Below are 15,941 nucleotides of genomic sequence, written 5' to 3' on the forward strand. Positions count from 1 at the left end.
TTCTCGATACCGAAATCGAAATAAGAAAAAAAAAACGCCCCCCTTACCATTCATCGAGTGTGACGCCTGACTCGAACTCCACGATGTGACCTACCGGGAATCGGCGCTAGAGTGAGAAACTTCCCACTGTTGTGCGGTGTTTTATGCGTTTGCGCTCATGATCTGGCACGCTCGAGGGACCAGCTCTGTCTCGTCAGGGGAGTGCACCGGGTGGCCTCGGCTCACGGTGTCCTGAACTGAGTACTGCCCCCAACGTCCGGGTACCGTCGAAGGACCCTGTGGTTTTTCTCTAATTCAATAATGTTTTTCTCTCTATCTTGGCATGACCTGCGCGGTTAGTCACCGCCAGTGGCCCGCCGAAAAATCTCGGGGGCTACGGCTGTGACTTACGTCAAGTCCGTACACCACCGGATGCACGTGCCGTTTACTTGGCTGCTATTAAAGTCTGCTAATAAGAGACTGGCAGTTGCCAGACCTGCAGCTTTGCCAAGATTTCTTCAGTATGATGTACTATACAGCCAATTCATTACCAGTTTACCCAAAGTGAAATTTGGTTGCCGTTAGAATTTTAATATAGAGGTAAGAAGGTGGGGCACGTACCGCACAGGAGTTGTGCGAACCCACAACTCACCCCTCCCCAGTAGAACCGTACTACAGTGTACACGTGTTCTCCTGTGTCACTCCAAGACAGTCCGCGCTTAACGACAATACATGCAGGCCTAGCTGTGTACGCTTTGTGCTGGGAAGTTGCGGACAAATTAAATAGCATTATATGCCTCACGTCTTAGCGCTGAAAACCGTTCGTGGAGTGCCTGTAATTGAAACTGAAGGCCTTAAGTGATTCACGTATTTCCTACACGAATGAAGGCCTACTATCATTTCCAGTGTGTGCGGTGAGTAAAACATTTAGATGACTAAAGACAAATGTGCAACAAAATTGCAGTGACTGCTTTAAAAGTACTTTTGTAAGTATTCCTTATAAGACATCAGATTTTTTTTTTTTTACATAACGGCTTCATCCGAGAAGCGCGTTCCTGCTTTACTCTTGGTTATTCACTTATAACGTAAACTTACAACGCACTTGGTAGCGCAGAAAGAAAAAGTGAAGAGCTTAGCTTGAAGAACAGTAGGGTCTACCGCTAAAGGCACCGAAAAATTATTACTTCAGGAGCGATTACTGCTCGGTTTCGACCCGAAGTCGCTGGTGATGATTTCTTCTCAATATACGTCTACCTAAAGTGCGACATCAAGTTTTTCTTTCTTGTTATGTTGGGATGCAAAGTAATTAGGTGCCCCCTTTAATTGTGGACCATTCTGTATGTCTCGCTTTCGAACCTACTTAGCTACAAGAAGAGTAAAACTATTGAAAGCCTGACGGCGATGACGTGAGCAGGACACGATCGTGAATACACTTGGCGGATTACATCCGTCCCGAATGTCCCGGCCCTGTAATCTGGCGTTTCTGAGAGTGAAATGAAAGTTTGCCGAACGACTGCGTCAATGATGTCTCTCTTCACTCCTCTCTATATTTCTTTTTTTATCAGGTTTGCATACAAGGCAGGTGCGTAGCGAAGCCGAACGAGCCAGCGGTACCACCGACTAAGAAGTACCAGCCCACCACGGTCAACTCTTCGACCGAAGCCCGAACTAAAGCCCCAGTTACGACCACTCCCCAATGTCCCTGCGACTGCAGCATCGCAGCAGCACCCAGGAAGACGGTGCCCTCTCCAAGAAGCAGGAACCCATGAAAAGGGACTTGGATGCAGAAGAGCGGATCACGACCGCGGAGCTGAGCAGAAAAGGGCAACTCCCACAACACGCTGATTAATAAAGACGGTAACTGAGAACAATAGATGGCCAGTAATAAGAAGAATTCTGATTTGTAGGAATAGCCATGGCCTTTGACGAGTACAGAGCGAGTGCCTTACTAACAAAAAAGACGCCGTGTTATTCTAACACTGCGTCCCGAAGCAACTTCCCGGAATATGAGACCTGTCACATGCAATGTAAAAGGCCGTGGAAACATCTTGAAGGTGTTCACAATGCACCCGTACTGAGGAAAAGGGACAGGCAGAGTGAAAGAAATCTAAGAGTGAAAATGTCCCTGTTCTTAGGTATACGTGCGCTCTGAAAACCTTCAAGTTGCATCGTCACCAAATCTGCCAAAGCTTCAACCATCGCACGTAATGAAAACAGCTGGTGACTGGTAATTGAGGATATTTCGTGCTCGAGAAAGCTGGGCGGCTTACCCCGTTCTTTGGAACAAACAAAGCGCTCCAACACGCTTCCTAGCACGTTACGTAGTGTTCTCATGTCCTCTTATTGTAGTTTCTTTTACAAATAACGAGAGCAAGGATAGCTCCATAAGCGACGACCGCGGCTCCACGGCGAGCTCCACGACGACCGCGGCGGTCCACCGCGAGACACGCGAGGGTAAGTGAAAGACAGGGAGGGGATATTGCGTAAGTGCGTGTCGCAGCAAGTGCTCAACGGCACGTGGAAAAAAATCACCGAGTGGCCCGCCACCCGTAATGGTCTCCACCCACCGCAACCCTTCCAGTTCGCCGTGGCCCCAAACGATGACGCGGACGGCCGCTCGTCGCTCGTACGCATCGTTCCGTCCTAGCAGCCACAGCAACGCTGGACCCCTCGGAGTACGAGCTCGCTGCAGGGTTCCGCTACCGGCGGCGGCGGCGGCGCCATGACCGCTCGCGGTCCGGCGGGATACCCCGCGGCCCGGGCCAGGCACGGGTTCACCCAGGACGGTTTCGACACAGAGTTCGCCCAGCAGAGGCCCACCGCGAAGGGTCGGATTGTGCCGCGACTTCGATCCGCGTTGGGACGCAAGTGGAAGCGGCGTGGCTTCAAATCGAGGCTGCTGGGATGCTTCCCCATCGCGACCTGGTTGCGCCACTACGACCTGAGGCACGACCTGCTTCCGGACCTGCTCACGGGCGTCACACTGGCTGTGTTCCACGTGCCTCAGAGTGGGTCTTCATTTTTGTCAATATCGACGCTTCGTCTCACCAACTCTTGAGCACATGCATGCAAAGTTATGGGCTTCCTCAACCAACGAGAAATGAGGACCTACGGACGTATTCTGTAAGACTCCACGTAGTGGACATGTCCATTTCATCTGCTGCTAAAGTTCTGATTGGATGGGCTGGGCTGCGCGTCCACAGCAGCCAGGTGCAACAGCCAATCAGAACTTCAACACCAGACGAAATAGACATGTCCACTAAGTGGACTCTTACAGAATACCTCAGTAGAAGTTTGTTTGGGATCGCCATGGGGGCAACGACGCTTACTAAATGGACAAGCTTCATGGAAGGAAGTTAGCAGCCAACGCTGGGCAAGCCCTCTTCCCTTCCGTGGAACACGTAGTTTGCTCTCGTTGCTGACTGGCGCGAATCCTAGCCGGCAGTGCACTGCATTGAGTTGGTAAGGTGGAGTACGTATTTTGGGGCCTGCACGCACGCGCGTGGTGAGCTTGCCGAAAGGTTTGCGGGCGCTGGTTTCCAGAGAGGCATGTGGTCATATTTTAGCACGCGTTGACGTGTGTAACCTGAAACTGTGTGTAAGGCACGGCCCGAATGGTGCTGGCTGAAGATAAGGCGGAAAGGCCTGAGTAATCAGTGGCTCTGGGCTAGTTGCCACACCGCCACGTGACGTGACGTACTCCAAGAGGACCTCAAGCCCCACTTCCTCCTCCGCGGATGTCTATCTGTTCGTGCGTTGTTCCAAAAGTTCCAAAGCGAGCTGTGGCCCGCCTGCACTCCCGGCGCCATAAGTTTCTGAACTAGGTGCACCAGTCCATTGGTACACTCACAACGTGATATTGTAGTCCAGAACGCGACCAGCATCTAGTATCTAAATTCTGCAGTCCTACGTCTGTCAGGGAGTGTTATAAAGTTAAGTAAATGACGAATACTTACATGCCAACTAGCCCAAACGGCTGCCATTTTAACCGACGTCTGTGTTCCATACTTGCCTGAGAGTCTGCGACAGCGGTATACGTGGCATAGACTTCTGTAAGACCGGTGATTTTATGAGCTCTCATGTTGATGTATCGACTCGTGAACGCCGTGCACGATACATGTTTCACCAGGGGAAGCTGAGGTCAAACTTGACTGCATCGGGAAGTGCGGTCTTCAGCCTTAGCTACCTCACGGCGCCTGTTTACGTGCCTCCAGAGGTCAGTTTACTTCGCTTTGTTACTCTAAGGGTAATTAAAGCGTTACTGAGAGGAGTGGGATAACATCTAAACTAAAAAGTTTGTTTACATAAGCAAAAGTTGCCTTAGACTGATCAATTACAGCTGGCTTGAAGGGTCAAGTAGTCGTCGAGATTATTTCCCCGTTGCTTCTCTCGTTAGCAAATGTTGCTCGGCCACTCTTGTCAATTAAGTGCAGAGCTTGTACACAGAATTATAACGAATAGTGAAATCAGCGTTACAATATGGTCGTTTGAACACGTGTGACAACAGTTGCGGGCGTCTCACAACCCTTCGGAAATGCCAGCGCGGTTGCCCTTATTCATGTGTCTTGACGACCTGCTTCGCTATCACCCCGACTACAACGTGCAAAAATATTATCGACAGTTCAGACGAGAGGTCGCTTCATCAGTGCGCGGGAAACCTCATCACCACAGGTCATACCAGTGGCAAGTCACAAAATCTATATCTTATGGCACATAGCGGTCGCCACATAGTTAGCAGAAGTGGTGCTGCTCGCTACGAATCGTTACCAACTGGCTCTATTCGTCATCCTATTAACGCCGAGTCTGTGTTTGTGAGCGCTGTCTGAATATGTTTAAAACAAAAGCAGGCTTGAGCGATTCCTTCGGTTATCAACTCTTTCAGTTCTGCAGCAGCAGACTCGCACAGCGGCCACCGCAATCGCAAGAAAAAAACTTGTTCATTTCATTTCATTTCATTTCATTTCATTACCTTAAAGGCTCCAATAAATGGAGCGTTACATAAGGGGTGGCAAGAATAAAAATACATAGTCACAATAACAGGAAGTTTTTTACATTTTCGGTGAACTTGGATGGGCACATAATGACAGCAACGTCGTTAGGAAGGCCGTTCCAGTCTGCAGCTGTGCGAAGAAAAAAAGAATTTGAAAACGTGACAGTGCGTGCGCGTGGACGGGCAACCTGTAGCTGATGGCTGGTGCGGTGAGATATGCGTGTAGGAGGAAGGATATAAGGTGGGATGCGCATATGGCTATGAAAGAATTTGTGAAATAAAGCTAGGCTGGCAATGCGACGTGTAAATACGCGCCACGATACGCGCCACGTCGTTATCGCCCGTTGCGCTACGCTGTCTGTTGTATGTCCTCCGAAACGCCCACAGACACCGCCACTGTCGAAGTCCATGCAGTGTGCCAAATCATGCATAAATTAATGAGATCAAACGCTGCGCAACGGCGTAGTTGTTAGCGCGGCCCGCTCCCAAGACAAGGGTGCGGGACGAGGGTGAGGTGGTATACGTGGCCAGTGCAGGAATGAGATAAGAACTTAGGTGGCAGCTTCGTAACGCGGTAAAATTGACGCCAGAGAGAATCGGTCCAACAAATGACCACGTGACAGTATATTTTAGTGTCTTCCAGCGCCGCAGTGCTCGCTACACTCCTCGATAAAGACAACAGTTGCCGCAACAACACGTGGCTGCCGCACTCGGATACTTCGACGAAGAAATGCGTGCGTCGCAATAAACGACCGAAGTTTCTCGAACATAACGAGAGATAACGCGCACGGAACGGTTGGCAAGGCACCCGAACAAGTGCGCCTCGATTAAAACCTACCGGAAGACAAGCACACTTGGCCTAGTCCGTCGAGCAGGGTAACGTGTTGGGCCAACGTTTCGAGAGAGAAAGGGCCAAGGGGACGGCTTCGCGGAGAGTTCGCTTGCCAATGCTGGCTGTGTGATGCAACGCTAGCTCGTAGTCTGTTTCCTAAATTATGGGGTTTTACGTGCCAAAACCACTTTCTGATTATGAGGCACGCCGTAGTGGAGGACTCCGGAAATTTCGACCACCTGGGGTTCTTTAACGTGCACCTAAATCTAAGTACACGGGTGTTTTCGTATTTCGCCCCCATCCAAATGCGGCCGCCGTGGCCGGGATTCAATCCCGCGACCTCGTGCTCAGCAGCCTAACACCATAGCCACTGAGCAACCGCGGCGGGTGTAGTATGTTTCCTGCCTCCGTGATTATGACCATGAATTTAAGTGTGCATACATACATATATGACCACGTCCCTACCCTAATGAAAGTACAGAAGACGGACGTAGGAAACGCAGCGTCGAGCTTCTACCTGCCGTCGCAGTGAAAGTTTCCATGTGGCTCTACATGATATAATTGTGCGAGAACCTGCTCGAATGCATTCACTTTATTTTTTAAAATCAAATTCTGAGGTTTTACACGCCCAAACCACGATCTGAGTTATTTGGCACGCCATAGTGAGACACTCTGGATTGATTTTGATCATCATGGGGTTCCTTATCGTGCACCCAATGCATGGTACTGGGGCGTTTTTATTTATTTATTTATTTATTTATTTATTTATTTATTTATTTATTTATTTATTTATTTATTTATTTATTTATTTATTTATTTATTCATTCAGTACCCACAGGCGCCAAAAGGCATTACAGTGGGGGGAAGGTTTTACAAAACATTTAGAAACGTTCACAAAAGATTTTCTTTTTACCCGACGTGAGAAAGAACAACAACAAAAGAACAGAAGTAACAGAATTTTCAAAACACGGTAAGTTATACATGGGCAATTCAGTCTAAAGGTAAAAGAAACGGGCTAGTTGAGTCACTTCAACAGGGCAAAAAATACATCATTTGACACGACGTTGACGACACTGGCAGGTAACCCATTTCATTCTTGTAGTTTTTGGAAAATATGCATTCTTATACAGTTGTGTCTTGCATGGATCTTCGCGTACCTTTAGCGCATGCTCCACGCATTGTGATCGGTAATGAGGCGGCATTATATATTTGTCCCTTTCTATACCAGTTGTACCGTGGAATATGGAATGGAAAAGCTTCAGTCCCAACCTTCTGCGTCGTGCCTCCAAGGTATCCCATTTAAACTCTTCCTTAGCACTCGTAACGCTGAAATTAACTTTGTATCGACCTGACACGTACAGCACACCTAGATTCTGTACCCTCTCAAGTTTATCAATGTCACGTGCCCTCGGAGGGTCCCCACTACGCAGGCGTACTCAAGGACGGACCTTACGTACGTTTTGTATAGCAGCTCTCGTGTAGACGTGCTGAATGCTCTGGAGTTCCTACGAAGAAAACCTAACATTTTCCCTGCCTTAGCGGTTACATAGTTAACCTGTTTCTGCGATGATAATTCTGGGGTGTACCAAACACCCAGGTATCTAAACTGTGTTACTTTAGCCATTAAATTCAAGGTGTAAGAGAAATTTACAGAGTTATTTCGAGTGAATGTCATGTTGACTGTTTTGGTTAGGTGAACTTCGCCTCCATCGAAATGCTTCCGCCGCACACTTTATTTTTCAAAATCGCCTTGTCACTGCAGGTTGTAGCCGTTTTAGTCCATCCACGAATGCGACAATTCGCGACTGCGTTGCAGCGCTTCGTGCACGAAGCCAGCAGCTTCCCGCCCGCGTGCCCAAGTCTCCGCCGCGCTCATCTCTGTCGGCCAGCATTTGCGGCGCTGTGGTCGGCCTTGAACGTTCGAACTGCCCAATACCGACCGATTCGACTGACTGCCTCTCTCCGATAACCTCCCACTACTCGTGCCGCACGGACGACTGTTTACGTTGCGTCAGACCACGCTCGACTGACGTCGAATAGGGGGGGGGGGGATGTGGTGGCGTGTCTACCTTTGCAGACTAGAAAATCTGCAGAGCGCAGTACACAAATGCGAGCGCGTACGCTTGATGGCGATTGGTGTTTTAATGGGTGACAATAGGGCCAGTTAGTTACACCAAAGGATTTCGTGGGAACAAGGCTGTCGAAAGTTCCAGTGTCATCCGGAAAGAGAGCAAAGGCGTTTAATGAAACGCAGAGCTTTCTGGCGGCTTGCGCGTAGTCACCTGTATGCCATTCCACGTGGGGAGTGTGACCCTAGGAGAGAAAGGGCGAAAGAGAGACAGACGAAAACACACACACACACACACACACACACACACACACACACACACACACACACACGCACGCGAATGCGCACACACACACACACGCACACACGCACATGCACGCACGCATGCACGCACGCGCACGCGCGCACACACACACACATATTTTTTTACACGTGAAACGAAATTAGATGCATTACGTACAAAATGAAGTCGACGTAACAATGAAGCTCAACCATTCTAACGTGCACAAGGCATTTCGCACAGCTTGTCTTCCACACAAGTGGAAGGCAGACCTATGATTTACGCATTGTTTAGCCGTGAGTACAGTTCTATCTCAGCAACAATTTTCTTTCTTAAGCAGATCACTCCGAATTTTCAAGCCCTTGTTAGAAGCGAAAAGCGCAAACAACATGTGGCTAGTTTTCGCCATGGGCTCGGCTCGGCGCCTGCCAACAAGGCTCCTCGGGATTTGTAGAGCAACCAAAAGTGCACGGTTCGCAGCCAGGCACTCGTGGCGCGTTTTTCGCACACGAATAGGAGTTAATCAGAGGCAGGATTTGCTATTAAATATTAGTAGAGGGAACTCTGCGAGTATGCCAGCTTGAATTACACCCTTCTGGCTTCAGAAACAGCTTCCTGACTTCGCGAAATAGTTTATCTTGAACAAACTACTACGCGATAAATGGAAAAATTCGCCATGATTATATGCCTGTGAGCAGAAAGTTATTGCTTTCATATGTTTAGAATGATATGATTGCTTGGAAATTTAGAGAGATAAAGCATAAGAAATAACGCCTCTTCAACGCTTGAAGACACAAGCACGAGAATAAGACAAATCCGTAAACCACCCATACTTCGCATGAAAGCTGAGCGACCACAGCTCCGGAAGTTGTTTTTTTTTTTCTTTTTACAGAAAACTCAATGGTCGGAACGTGGCCTCCGTGGTTACACCGTCACATCAAGGAGGTTACGGTCAGAGAAAGCTTTTGGTTGACGCGAGCTCTCTTCAGCGAGTTCTCGAGAGATGCCGCGCGAGTTAACGTCGTGCGAGGTGTACCGTGACATCTGCGCGCCACGCGGCATTTAAGTCGAGAACAAAACCGCAGTGCATGACGGACGAACGCTGCCGTCTGTTGCCGGCGGTTAAGCCTGTTCGACCAATGCGCATATCAGGAATACTGAGAGTATTTCCTTTCGTTATTATCTAATCAATCATTATTGTGTTTGTATTTCGCGGTGAGAACGAAGGGGAGGGGGACACGTGGATGCTTTTTCGCCAGGAATAGCATCCCACCAGAAGGTCGTTTAAGCAATTAAGCGTTTCGCAGGCACTTATTAGCGTCTCCTGACAATCGCCCAAGCGTCTATCGAACTTCTAACTCGTTTAGCTAGGCCAAAGTGGGAGACATTGCCGGCCATGGACCACTTGCCAACTAGCGCTCAGTCATGCCTGCCGACATCGAATTGAACAGTTGCCCTTGCAATGGAGCGAGTGCAGGATAAATGTTTGCTCATGCCGAACATGGCTTCTGCAAGGAGACGAACCGAGCAGCGTGGTACAGGGGGAGCGTGCTGTACTGTCGAGTCGAAGACGAATGTTCTGCGCTCCAGTAACTGTATGGTGCAGAGAGTGCAGTCAAGTTGAAGGTACCTGCTAATCAAGCTGTATCGTTACTTTTGAACGCCGTCGAATTCTCCTTCTTTTGGTCCTTTGGGTCAGTGTGAGAAAACGTTGTCCCCGCCGCACTGAAAGAAATGAAACCAATAAGAAGGAAATGACTGCGCATTCAGATTTCAGGGATCAACTGGCAACGCTAATGGGATCAGCTATCGATCTTATTATGCGTGTGTAATTGGTGATGATATGTTTTGTGTGTTATGATGATTTTTAGGAAGAGCGGCACATACCCAGTGCTAGCAAGCGAGTGAGCGAGTGCGTGAGTGAAAAACTTTATTGAGCTCTAGATTCGCTGGTCTTCTGCGTTCATCAGATGGCTTCGTCCATCTTCTTGCACGGCGGTCGGTTGCCGTTAGTCCAAGGCTCCGCTGGATGCTGCTGCCAGTTGTGCTCGCCGAATCAGACCTTCTTGGTAGACCCGGCGTTCGCTGGAGAGCACTCCCTCCCATTGCTCCGCAATCGGGTTTGGTACAACGAGTAGCACGTCTATCTTCTGGCATGCCTACGTTATGTGATACAGCGTGGGTTTTTCGTGGCACCAGGGGTATTTGTCGTTGTATTGTGTGGGATACATTTTGCTGAGTACGTTTAGGTTCGGGTACGAGCCCGTTTGTCGCTGCCTCCACGCGACAGAGTCCTCTTTGCTAAGGGAGTTGTGCGGTGGTGGATACCGCTTTCTGCAAGCGAACTCTTTACGGACAATGGGAACGCGCACACCCCCCCGTTGGCGTCAAAGAGGGTCACTGAAGAGCGGCACATACGAGTGACGCATGTACAGTGGCGCATACCCATTGACACATGTTACCGTGTGAAAAAGAAGAGCGAGATTCGGAGACAGATACATACTTATAATTGTGTTAGATCTTAAGATCGCATTAAAAAGTACAACTCTCACGCGATACGCGAAGAATTTACAACGAACACAAACTATAAAGAGTGCCACACGATACATTACAGGAAGCTCGTAAATTTGCAAGCCGTTTAAATTGCGGTAAACATTTCCCTTGCCGACAACTAAACAAATGTGGTGTCAAAGCGCCCAAAGACATACACTAACAGAGGTCACTCGGTGACTGTGAGCTACTGGTCACCGGTGACTGCGGTGACCGGTAGCGTGAAGCGCGCGCTATGCGTAAAGTGAGCGTTCCGAGGTGCCGCTCCGTATGACCATTTCAACTGTGCCGCGCCTCCAAAACTCAGCAGATGGCGTGACCTCAAACAGTAGGCGCGAGAGAATGCGGTGCTCCTGAAGCCACCAGCCCTCTCACTCGCCCTCGAATGCGCCTCCCCCCCCTGACACCCGAAGTGAACCTCCTGACCTCCAACCAGGAGCTCGCGGGCAGCGCATGCGCAGTAGAGCATGGGGCAGCATGACGGCGCGCTGAAGATGTGAACGCGGCTCGCCTGTCCCTGTTATTGTTATCGCAGTGAGAGTCGTCTGGTCGAACTCTGGCCATGTGTATCGTCGCTAATCATGGATTAGTTTATCCAGGCTTGGATAAACGTAGGTTGCTTAAACGCACGTAGCTTGGGCCGAGTTGTGGGTCTTACTGAAAGTCGGCCCATCATCAGGGTGTCCACCTTGTGCCAACTACTGCTACCGACTAACTTGACCAACGTTAAGACCCAATACAAATGTTATGTGACCCGATACAAATTCTTGGATGGCTCGAATCTGCTCGATATGTTCGTCTTGATCACCGGGTTATGAGTGACACCGTAGGAGGGCCAAGGGATGATTTTGACCACATAGGGTTCTCTAACGTTCGCGTAAATGTTGACGTTCACGTAAAACCAAGTATACGAGTATTTTTGCATACGACGCCTTCAAAATGCGGCCGTATGCTAACGGAATCAAACCAGCAACCTCATGCACACAGCAGCAGAACGCCATCGACGATGAAGATTGTCCGAAATCAGAAAGCTTTTGCGTATAGAAAAACATTTCGCTTTGTTGGCACTTGGTTCTTGCACTTGCATATAAAAGGGCAAGCACACTAAGCATGCTCCCATGCACATTATTTTTCTTTTTCGCCTGATACATGTATAGAGGATAACGTTTGTCGCAGCATTCATCATTAACAATTATCATTCGTCATGGAATCTTAAGTGGACTTCCCGCTCTGTGAACTGCGTGCTCTGCAAAAGCGGCTATACATGTTGACTGACTGATCGATGAATCGTTCAGGGAAGCTTAATAGACCGTTTACAGAATGCACGAAGATGAGTAAGGCAAGGAACTGTAGCATTAGTTCACTGATAGATTTCAATGACGCCTATGCGATTATCATGAGGGTAGCAAGGTATTTTTATAGGCCTACTTTTGGGGCTTAAGGCATTACAGTAAACTGATGCCAGCAACATAAATACTTCTGTGCACCAAAGGAAAAAAAAAGGGATTAGGATGCAGATAAAGTGGGGGAAAAATTTCGTGGTTGAAACATTAAGAGTACATGCCATGAACCCTTTATGTGGTGATGATGAGGGATAGATAATTTCCTTTTATGATGCCGCCGCTTTTAAACGTGGTGCTCGCTCCGCTGGGAACAGCCCGCAGAAAACGAATGGGCTTATTAGAAAGTAACCTATGCTACCACTACTCATGTGCTGGCTAATGACTCTGTTGTCGGCGCAATTGCGCAATGAAACAACGAGCTCTACCTAAATATCCTCCCTTAACAAATATGCGTCGTTAAACGCATCATTCCTTTAATTAGGCGAATAGCATCCTGGAAGCTTTCGGCTATTTGCTCCATTGGTCGATGTATAATGCGCAATTTTTTTACATCCTTTCATTTCTCTGTCACTATGACTAATACATGCTATATGAACAGAAGCGGACGCAGCACAGATTCACGCGGAACGCCTCAAGACACTCAAACAGGGGTTGGATATACGCCTTAACGAATGCATCAAACTGCTTGTGAATACAGAAAGATGCGAATGGTTCAAAGGCGTTTATCACTTCCTTTATTTCTTTCACCGCCTCCGTTTTTTTATCATTAGGGGGGAAGAATAAAAGTTTTATGCATCGATTTCGCACAGTTACGCAAGAAACCGTGTACGCCTTGGCTGCATGGCTGTCAGCGCACGATCATTATTTAAACATTTCAGAAAACACAGTTCTCCTCTTCAGCAACAAAAATTTCTACTTATTATTGTTTACTGCGGTGACTGCAATACATTGGCCGCATAGTGCCACACGGCTACGGTAACCCGCCATTATTTCAACTTCTCATTGCAGCCAGCCTGTTAAGCCCGTAGAAAGAACAAAAGAAAGGAGGAGGAGGAAAAACCTTTATTGAGCTCTAGAAAGTTTTATGAATTTTCCGGAGTCAGATGGTGTCTTCCATCTTCTTGGCAATGGCCGTCTGACCCTGGTCCAGGGCTCCGCTGGATGCCGCTGCCAGCTGGGCCCGTCGGATCAGCCCTAGTTGGACGTCCTGACGGTCGCTGGAGAGCATTCCTTGCCATTGCTCCGCACTCGGGTTTGGTATTATTGGCGCCGCATTTGTTTTCTGGCAGGCCCACGTTATATGGTAGAGCGTGGGTGTTTCCTGGCACCATGGGCATTTGTCAGTGTATGGCTCGGTTTCCTCGAGAATTACATCAAAAGGTAAAGTTCTGCATGAACCAACGACGATTATTGTCACTGCAAGCGGATAGCCCCAACGAACGGACGAATGAACGAGGGACCGACAGCGCTGAGTCACGTGTGAATCACATGAACGAGCGCCACGGAAGAAACGGAAGGACGCACAGCCGCAGAGTCACGTGTTGCGCGGGCGGCGATGCGTGGAATAGGCGCGCCGTTTTGCCACGACCATTCGAATTCGCGAGCGCGACGTCACGTGAGAGAGTCACGTGAGAATATTGATGCCCCTTCATAAAAAAATATATAAAGAGCTAGGGGAAATTACGGGGAAAAAACGTGATGACAATGAGGTCGTTTTCAGTCGCCCCTATAGCGGCTGCGTTGGGTTTCGTCGTCTGTTTGTGCGCAGTAATTCGCCGCTGGATGGATAGATGGATGGATGGATGGGATGAATGACGCTCAACCCTTTGAATCGGGCGGCGGCGGTGCGCGCCACCTAGCCTTGAATGGCGCTATATGCATGCATACCTATGTATTTACTCCTTTACTTTTGCGTTGATATTAGCGATCAATCAGATAGTCTCTGTTTAGTTATTCCTACCCGTTCAAAGGCTATCTTACTTTCACTGTCTTTAAAACCCAAAGCTTTGAATAGTTCCCCGTTACATTCAACTGCAGGGTGAAGTTGTTTACAACCAAGTATCAGGTGTTCAGCCGTTTCCTCCTCCTCTCCACACGCCCCGCACAACAAGTCTATCTCCTGGTATCTGGTTCGGTACGTTTTAGTTCGCAGTACAGCTGTCCTGGCCTCAAACAACAATGAACTTCCCTTAGTGTTATCGTAAATATTTTCTTTGGCTATTTCTTGCTTAAACGTCCTGTATGCCTCTGCACTCTAAGAACAGTTTACACCCTTTGGCTTGCCCCTTCTGCCACACAAAAATAATCGTCATCTGCCTTGATGCGTTTCCTTTCTTTATCGCTGCAAGCCCGGAACTTTCCAGTGACGAACGGCACGCGCGTTATCAGAAGAGGCACTCCAAAGGGTGTAAACTGTTCTATGCTGATAACGCGCGTGCCGTTCGTTACTGGAAAGTTCCGGGCTCGCAGCGATAAAGAAAGGAAACGCATCAAGGCAGATGACGATTATTTTTGTGTGGCAGAAGGGGCAAGCCAAAGGGTGTAAACTGTTTTTAGAGTGTGTATGTCTATAGGACGTTGCGACGCGCCACTGATTGTGCGGACGCTCCGGAGCTAGCACTGCCGTGGCAACGACAACCATGTTTCCGGGTGTCGAGGTCAGCGACGGAATGCATCAGTTGCGTCAAGCAGGGCCGGTACAACGTAAACGATTGTATTCCAATGTCATTCATTTCCGCGCTTCGTCAGCGGTTTGAACACTGCTTTGCCCATGTAGTCACCAGGACTAGCCGACCGCGAACGGTGGATGATAATGAAGGAATGTAATTGTGTAAAGGGTATGGTTACGTAACGCCTGTCTAGAAAGCGAGCGTCATGGGCACGAGAGAGCGGCGGCAACGTACGAAAGAAAAGGCTCGTTTTGTATACATACAAAACCTTTAAGGACGGTTCCCCCCCCCCCCAAAAAAAAAATGCCGCGCACCACAGACGAAATGTTGTGCAATACACAGGTCTCACTGCCGTTGCTACGTAGGCAACGACACGCGACTGTTTTGATTTGCAACAAGGCGTGTTGACCAATGCCAAAAAAACTTTTCCCAGAACCACAAGTTCGTTGTTCAAACAGCAAATCACACGCGCGGGTACATGCAACAAGGGAGAGTGCATGGCCCTTGGCAGCCGTCCAAAAGGTTCACGTAGCGCGTGAACATACGATGCAAGCGGGCCTCGTATGTTACTTGAATATATTAGCAACCGGGCACTATATACACGACATGAGTTCACATAAGTGCTGGAGTTGAGGCGCTCTTTACTATACATCATTACCTAAACCAAAGGCAACATAACCGCAGTTACATGCAAACAAATTCTAACGTAAGGATGTGTGATGCTGAAAGTATGTAAATGTATCAAAGTCATGTACAATTGACGATGTACGAGCGCAATTCACATAACAATGCAGTGATGTCGTGAGATGCTTTATGTAATCATGTGCATTACATAACGTTGACACACACAAGATACGAGCGCATGCTTACTAGACTGTGTACACACCTTAAGTAAATTATTTTTTGGTAGCCAAGCCATACAACAAATTTTTCTGTTCGAGTGTTCGGTCTCGTTAACGGCTATGCTAAATGTCGATAAGCAATGTGACCATTTCTAGCCTGCTAACCTACTCAAGGTAAGTTTTAAAAAAAAACAGAAAAACAATAAGCAAATAGACTAAGTGTTTTACATGCGTTAGTGGTGTGCACAGGTATTCATCACACTCGTCTTTCTTTTTTTCAATTGCTGTTTTTGGTGAGAATCTGCATATAGAAATACAATATAAATTCATTTTGTTTCCATTGCATCGGGCGTCCAGGGACAAAATGGAAGGAGGTCGGTAAAAGTGC

At 48.3% G+C, this 15,941-nt stretch overlaps 2 protein-coding genes across 8 annotated transcripts in view; one reads left to right on the top strand and one right to left on the bottom strand.

Moving 5' to 3' along the window:
• The window catches only part of LOC139050285 (venom metalloproteinase antarease-like TtrivMP_A), a 33,949-nt gene extending 32,161 nt beyond the window's left edge, over positions 1-1,788 (top strand). For both annotated transcript variants that reach the window (XM_070526503.1, XM_070526502.1), the window contains exon 13: positions 1,545-1,788. In XM_070526503.1, coding sequence (XP_070382604.1) covers positions 1,545-1,748 — 204 coding nt within the window. In that variant the 3' untranslated portion in view covers positions 1,749-1,788. The remainder of the gene's footprint in view (positions 1-1,544) is intronic.
• The window catches only part of LOC139050283 (calcium permeable stress-gated cation channel 1-like), a 148,374-nt gene that overhangs the window by 101,838 nt on the left and 30,595 nt on the right, over positions 1-15,941 (bottom strand). The gene's annotated exons all lie outside the window — the stretch shown is intronic.

Source organism: Dermacentor albipictus, chromosome 10 (genome assembly GCF_038994185.2).
Source record: "Dermacentor albipictus isolate Rhodes 1998 colony chromosome 10, USDA_Dalb.pri_finalv2, whole genome shotgun sequence".
Taxonomy (NCBI): domain Eukaryota; kingdom Metazoa; phylum Arthropoda; class Arachnida; order Ixodida; family Ixodidae; genus Dermacentor; species Dermacentor albipictus.